Source organism: Fukomys damarensis, unplaced genomic scaffold, assembly GCF_012274545.1.
Source record: "Fukomys damarensis isolate Sample0158 unplaced genomic scaffold, DMR_v1.0_HiC HiC_scaffold_23, whole genome shotgun sequence".
NCBI lineage: Eukaryota > Metazoa > Chordata > Mammalia > Rodentia > Bathyergidae > Fukomys > Fukomys damarensis.
Window position 1 is genome coordinate 62,129,746 of NW_022900935.1, and position 7,507 is coordinate 62,137,252.

At 51.7% G+C, this 7,507-nt stretch overlaps 1 protein-coding gene across 4 annotated transcripts in view; it reads left to right on the forward strand.

Annotated features, from left to right (window-relative positions):
- Positions 1 to 4,124, forward strand: part of C1qtnf1 (C1q and TNF related 1) — a 28,561-nt gene extending 24,437 nt beyond the window's left edge. For 3 of the 4 annotated variants that reach the window (XM_010618525.3, XM_033767514.1, XM_010618522.3), the window contains one exon: positions 566 to 4,124. In XM_010618525.3, coding sequence (XP_010616827.1) covers positions 566 to 1,116 — 551 coding nt within the window. In that variant the 3' untranslated portion in view covers positions 1,117 to 4,124. The remainder of the gene's footprint in view (positions 1 to 565) is intronic. The other variant, XM_010618523.3, reaches the window with a different exon arrangement.
- Positions 4,125 to 7,507: the final 3,383 nt, after the last annotated feature.

Below are 7,507 nucleotides of genomic sequence, written 5' to 3' on the forward strand. Positions count from 1 at the left end.
ACAGTGCTGAGAGCAGCAGAGGAACCCGAGGCTGTGGCAGGGTGGACAGCAGGGCTCTGAGGTCTCTGTTTTGAGGCGCATTTTCTGATACTCACACCCCCAAGCTTGCACAGTCCTGTGGGAAGCTTGCAACCTGCCCCCATCTGAGCCCGGACACCTGAAGTCGGTTTGCTTGGGGTGAGCCTGGGCCTGGCCATGGAGCCTGTTGCTTGTGGACAAACCCCTATGTTCCTTTATCTTCACCAGGGCTTTCCAGAAGGAAAAACAAAACAAAACAAACAACAACAACAACAACAAAAACCAAACCAACAACAAAACAAAGCTACTGTGTCTGGGTGAAAGTAGATCAATCCTTGTAACTGAGTCTGCTAGCTTGACTGTTTTGGGAATCAAATTTCCCTGGTTCTGGGATGGGAGCCTCAGCAGGTTGCGGCAGAGGTGAAGCCAGCCAGGTCAGGGCTGTGGTGCCGAATCAGGATGGCGCCCGGGCCAGGGACAGGAAGCCCAGGTGCGGGCCGACCACTGCGCTGCTCTCTTGACCCCCTTGTCTTCCTGTCCCTTTTAGGTGAGAAGGGTGACCGAGGAGATCGTGGCCTTCAAGGGAAATACGGCAAGACGGGTTCTGTGGGTGCCAGGGGTCACATTGGACCCAAAGGGCAGAAGGGGTCCATGGGGGCCCCCGGGGACCGGTGCAAGAACCACTATGCAGCCTTCTCAGTGGGCCGGAAGAAGCCCCTTCACAGCAATGACTACTACCAGACAGTGGTCTTCGACACGGAGTTCGTGAACCTCTATGGTCACTTCAACATGTTCACGGGCAGGTTCTACTGCTACGTGCCTGGCATCTACTTCTTCAGCCTCAATGTGCACACGTGGAACCAGAAGGAGACCTACCTGCACATCATGAGGAACACGGAGGAGGTGGTGATCCTGTACGCCCAGGTGAGTGACCGGAGCATCATGCAGAGCCAGAGCCTGATGCTGGAGCTGCAGGAGCAGGACGAGGTGTGGGTGCGCCTGTTCAAGGGCGAGCGTGAGAACGCCGTCTTCAGCGACGAGTTCGACACCTACGTCACCTTCAGCGGCTATCTGGTCAAGCATGCCGCCGAACCCTAGTGGTGCCCCTGCTGCGTGCCACAGAGCGCCGAGCCACTCTCCTCTTGCACGCCTGTACCCTGCGGACCCTGGGGTCCAGTGCCAGGTTGACCCCATCAGCTCTTCCTCTAGTCCTGGCTTCTTTACCTGCTGCTTCCCCAGCTTTGGCATCGACGAGACACCCTCAGTGGGTCGGAAGTCAAGACGACCTATGGGCCCAGCGCTGGCCGCTGCTGTCGGCAGAGAGGAACCAGCCCATGAGCAGCAGGACAGCGGCACCTCCAGCCCGCTGTGCGCATACAGCCTCAAGTGACCTGGCGTTGCACCGTCCCACAGCGTCAGGCCCCTCTCCAGCTCCTGGAAGTAATTAAGCAAATGCTAAAGGCTCCAAAGGAGTGGGGTCAACCTTGGAGGCTGAAGAAAAGTGTTGCTGTTTTTGCTTTCCTAGCCAGCTGGCTCTATGAGGGGGAGTGTTTTCACTGCAGGGTCGCTGCCTGAGATACCATAGAACAGATTTAAAGGGGAAACACAAGTGCTGAGGGAGGAGCTCAGGGGCCCAGGAGACCATGTGTGGCTTAATCACATCAGGCCACATATGAACCTTCTTGGGGAACAGCAAACTGGTGTCCCTGTCTTGCTGATGTCACTGTGGCCTTGAGAGAGGACTCAGCAGGTCTCTTTGAGCCACAACAGTGAGGGCATTAGGCTTGGGGCAGTGAGTGTCAGCTCCCCAGAGGGACAGACATACCCACTGCCCTTGGCCTTGGGCTGGTCGAAGAGGCTGCTTGCTTCAGCTTATGGACAGTAGCTGGGGACCTCAGGTACCCCAGGCCTGCAGATGTTCTCTTGGGGAGCAGAGCTCCTGGTGCGTCCAAGCACCATTCTGCTCCCCAGGCCACCTTGGGCCCTGGGTGGGATCTTCATGTTAGCAGCTCAGGCATCAGCTTCCTGTTCTGCTTCCCAGGCAGGTCAGCCACAAAAGCGCCTGTGCCTTTGATTCTGCTTCTGTCAGTCCACCTCACGCCACCTTGGTGCTGTTTCCTCCAGGCTTAGGGTCCCTGCCTCAGCTTGTGCTGCATTGGTTGCAGCCGGGTGATGGTACCATCCGAACTCCATGGCCTTCACCCAGCCCTGCTGCCAACAGCCCGAGGCAACACTGAGGGGCTTTCTCTGGGCTAAGGGGCAGGGGACAGCAGGAAGGTGCTGGAAAGGCCCCCTCCACCTGTTTCCAGGGCTCCTATTAGGTCAGTCCTGGGGCCAGGGCAAATGAAGAAATAGAAATCCAGCCACTGGGGTTCAACGCTCTCTCTGAGGGGTAGAATGGAGCAGAGGCAGGTGCCCTGCTGGAGCCTTTTGCTGCCACACAGGTGCTCTGGCTACCACTGGCTTTGGCTCTATCTTCAGCAGCAGCAGGCAGCAGGGGCAGGTTCTCTGCTCCCTGGGAACCTGCCAGCCCTCCCCCATCTCACCCCACACTGGTGCTCAGGGGCCCAGGTTGCTCTGCCCACCAGCTCAGGCCCTCGGTCCCTAACCCAACAGCACGGTCCTTCCTTCCTGCTGCCTGAGACCCGTGGTTTTGACTTATGCTTCCTCCCTTTGGGGCCTGTCTCCTGGGCTGTGGGGTTCGCAGTGCCCGCCTTTGAAGGCCCTCTGCTGGTCAGACTGTAAAAGCCGCGTTTCTGTGAGACTCACTTGTGCCCCACATTGCTCTTTCCAGGAAGCATTAAACTTGGAATCATGATGTGAGCATCCCAGCCTCCTTTGTCTGCTTCTTGAGCTGAGACCTCCTACCTGGCCTCCCCACCCTGACACCCACCGTGGGCCTGGGACTCGTGCGCCACAGCTGGAGGCAGAGGCCGCTCTCCCGAGTTACCATGCGGTATCCTGGGAAGAGTAGAAGCCTTGGGTGCAGTGCCCTGGCTGAGCCACAACCCTCACAACTGTCTGCCCTGCAGCTGCTGTAACAGAGGAGCACAGCCTGGCTGCTGAAAAACAACAGAACTGTATCCTCTCCCAGTTCCGGAAGCCGGAAGTTCAAAATCAAGGGGCAGGCAGGGCCTTGCTTCCTCCTACGGCTCTAGGCGAGGGTTCTTCCTGCCTCTTCCAGCTTCCTGTGACCCCCAGGCATTCCCTGGCTCAGAAAGCATCAGTCCAATCTCTGCCTGCTCTTTCTTCACGTGTGTGCCTCAAATCTCCCTCCCTTTTCCTAAGAGAACACTTACCTTGGGTTTAGGACTCACCCTAAATCCAGGATGCTCTTCTCTTGAGATCTTGAACTTAATTACACCTGCAAACACTCTATTCCAAGTGAGGTCAGAACCACAGATACCTGATTATAAGACTGGTCTTTTTGGAGGTTATCACGTACCCGACTGCAACAGCCTACAGGCTTGAATACACAGACCAACAGCCCCTGTTCATCTGAGCAGTGAAGGACAGATGTTTCTCCTTCTTCTTTTTGTTGCTGGCCAACTGGGTTAGCAGCCAGGCCCTCCTCCAACTTCCAGCGTCCAGCACGGAAGCAGGAGCCAGCAGGCTGGTAAACAGCTGGCTTCCCGCCTTTGCCTGGCCCTGGGTAGGTCCACGTGGTCATGCTCAGCCTTGAGCTGTGGCCAGACACTGCAAACCTGCCATCTGTGAGAGAGAGAAGGCTCCCACCTCCATAGAACTGAGGCCACTGGGCAGAGGCACGCTTCCCCCGCAGCTGGGAGAGGGGGCAGAGAGCATTTCCCAAAGGTGCCTGGAAGGAATGAGTCGGGGCCATCCGTCGTCACTGACTGCCTCTCTCCTGACAGTCACTTGGCCCGCGTACATGGTCCCACTGCTGCTGGCCTAGCCGCCACTGGAAAGGAGGCACCATTGGCTCCAGGGCCCTTTTGATGCCCCTTTTGGTGCCCATCATTTGTGGGCCAACCCTCCCACATTCTTTCATGTTGGCGTTTACACCCCTCCCACTCTTCCTCCTCGCATTTGCCTTGGTCCTGCTTTGTGGCAGCCCATGTGCTGGGTGCTGGGGCGATAGTGACCAATAAGCAATGGCCCTCCAGAGGACCCTTCCTGGATTTTAGCGGACAGTGGGCTATGGATGCCCAGGTTCTCTGAAGCGTAGGCTTGGTACCGAGTTACTTGCTCCATCTGATGCCTTCCCCAGGAAGTTTACTTCAACAGGGTCTTGTCCCTGTTTCCTGTCTCCAGCTAGTGAGAAATTGGCTGTCTCTGGAAAAAAGTTGCAAGCTCAGTTGCAACATAAGTATTCGTGTTTTAGCAAAGTGGGGTAGAAACGGTTGATGATTGCCAAAAGGAAAAATTGATTATATTAGGAGTATCCAGAGTCTGTGTAGCCAATGTTGGGATGAGGAGGCCACAGCTGATCCTAATCCTCGGGGATAATTGTCCATAGGGTTCACTACAGAAACAGTGCATGATGGAAAACTGACTTTCCTGAGCCATCGTAAGTAGGATAAGATGAGACTTTTTTTTTTTTTTTGAGACAGGGTCTCACTGTGTAGTTGAGACTAACCTGGAACTCACTATGTAGCCCAGGCTGGTCTCGAACTCAGAGTGATCCTGCTGCCTCAGCCTCCTGAGTGCTGGAGACAAGACATTCTTGCTAAGATCATGAATAAAGCCCAGAATGTTACAGAAAACAGTAAGTAAAACAAGAAGTCTTTGAATACAAATGAATGGAGCTGGGTCCCTACCTCATACCATATATAAAATTAACTCAAGAGGCCTAAATATAAGAGCTAAAGCTATAGAACTCTTAGAAGAAAGCCTAGGCATAAGTCATCATGACCTTGGATTAGGCAAAGGCTCCCCAGGTATAACATCAAAAACAGGAAAAAAAAAAGATAAATTACATATCACCAAAATTTTAAACTTAGGTGTTTTAAAAGATGCCATTAAGATTAAAAGACACCATTAAGAAAGTGAAAAGATAACTAAGAAAATGGGAATAAATATTTGCACATTACCATCTAGAATCAATAAAGAGCTCTTGCAATTCAGTAATAAAAAGACAAACTGGGGCTGGGGATGCAGCTCAGTGGCACCGCACCTGCCTCACAAGCACAAGGTCCTGAGTTCAATCCCTGGTACCAAAAACATAAACAAAATATAAAAGAAAATGACAAATAATCCAATTAAAAGTAGGCAAAGGGTCAGAAGAAACATTTTTTCAAGGATGATATACACGTGGCCAAAACACACGAACAAATGCTTAACATTGGTAGCCATCAGGTAAATCCAAGTCAGAACCATAGCAAGCTGCAACTTCACAGCCAGTAGGATGGCTCTAACCGAGAAGACAGACGACCACACTGGGGAGGACCCGGAGACAAGTGAAGCCCTTGTCGGTGCTGTCCCGCAGGTGAGATATGCAGCCTTTCTGAAAAGCAGTGTGGAGGTTCTTCGGTGTGGCAAACGTAGAGCTCTACCTGCCCCAGCGATTCCGCGCCCAGGTGTATATCCGACAGAAGCGAGAGCGCGCAGGTCCGCGCAAACTTGTCCACGGCCGTTCGTAGCGGCACTGTGCGTACCAAAGTGGGCGCGTTCCAAATGTGCATTAGCTGACGAACGGAGAAGCAAAATGCGCTGTATCTGTGCGATGGAATGTTACTTGGCAGTAAAAAGGGCTAAACTACCGATACGTGCTACAACATGGGCGGGCCTCCGAAATGTTATTGGAAGGGAAGGAAGCCGGCCCGAAGGACCATCGATTACATAACTTCACTTACGTGAAACAGCCACCGTCGGCGAATATGCACAGACAGAAAGTAGACTGGGGGCTTCCAGGGTCTAAGGGTGGGGAGAATGGGACAAACGAGAAGTGGGTGCTAATGGATTTGCAGTTTCCTTTTTGAAAGATGAAAATATTCTAAATATGATTGAAGTAGATTTTACATTCTGGGATTATACTAAAAACCCTGAATTGCCACTTTAAATGGACGAGTTATATGGTATGTGAATTACATCTTTATAAGGTAGTCGTGAAAACAAACAAAACCTCCCCCCAAATCAGGTCCTCTCATCCCTCCCTGGAAGCTCTCGAGTTGTAGCTTTTAGGGCCAGAGGCCACTGAGGTAGGATGGGAGTGTCGGGGTTCGTTCTGCCAAGAACCTCATTCAACAAGCATCTTTGAATCAACTGATGAGTGAGATCACTCAAGCTCAAGAGGCCAACTCGGGTGCCAGGGAAGCATTCCAGAAGGGACGAGTAATTGAGGGCCATGCCTTTCCTGCTGGAATCTTTCACAGCTGTGTAAGGCCTGGAAAGGACTGGTGACCTCGAGTGCACCCCAGCTCGGCAGGCTTCAGGCTCTGGCTCCTGCAAAGGCAGGATGGGGCACAGCCTGTTGTCATGGTGCAGATGCCAGGCGAGGGCTAGGAAATTCCACAGGCCCTTGTGGTCCGGATGGTTTGAAAGCCTTTCTGCCTAGGCAGAGAAAATGCCCCTCCAACTGTTCAGTCAAGATGCCACTAAGTCAGCTGTCCGTGAGGCTTGAGATCCTACTTACTACAGATATGCGACAAGAATGCCCATGACGTGGGAAAAGCCCACAGTAGAGTCACCGCCAACTTTCAATAATAGCTCTTGCTCCATCCGGGGAGATCAAAGAAGACAAGATTGAGAGTTGTGGCAGAGGACTTTAAAAACCATCACAAAGAACCAAACGAAAAACTCCAGAACTGAAGAACTTGATGGGAGGGTACAACAGCATATCATACAGCACCGAAAAGAAAAACCAACAAATGACAAACGGGAAGACAAGCCAGAAGAACGTGAAGTGTGACTGAAAGAAGTTTAAAATTTAGAGATATGCTACAGTGAAAGCCATGCTGGCATGAATCCCTTCTCTTTGAATACGCTTGTCCCATCCTTTCCCACATTCTGAACCAGCTGTGGGAGTCCTCTTTCGTAAGAGTCTTCAGTTGAACTGTCGTGGCTGCCTTCACATCTTGAACCGATGCTAAACATTTCCCATTCATGGTCATTTTTACTTTGGGGAAGAGCCATAAATCACATGGTACCAGATCCAGTGAATAAAGTAGGTGGGGACACACTGCCATTTTTTTGTTAATTTTAATTAATTTTATTGATACAATTAAGGTATATGACAGTCATCGTTGGAAATTTGCACCTTTACATAATCCATCTTGTTTCTTATTTTTACTCCACTCCCTTGCCCTCCCTTGTATCCCTCCATCCCTCCCTTTCTACAAAGACACTGCAATGTTTTTATGAGCCTGCTTTTTTGTTGGACGGCACCCAGCAGCAGCATTCACTGTATTTTTTGATACCACTCTGTATTTCCATAGAGAAAGGTGTAAAAGACAAAAAGGTATAAAATACAAGGCAGAAGACACCATCCGCACAAAGTGACGTTTCAGGAAATCCCAGTCTTGCTGTGTAA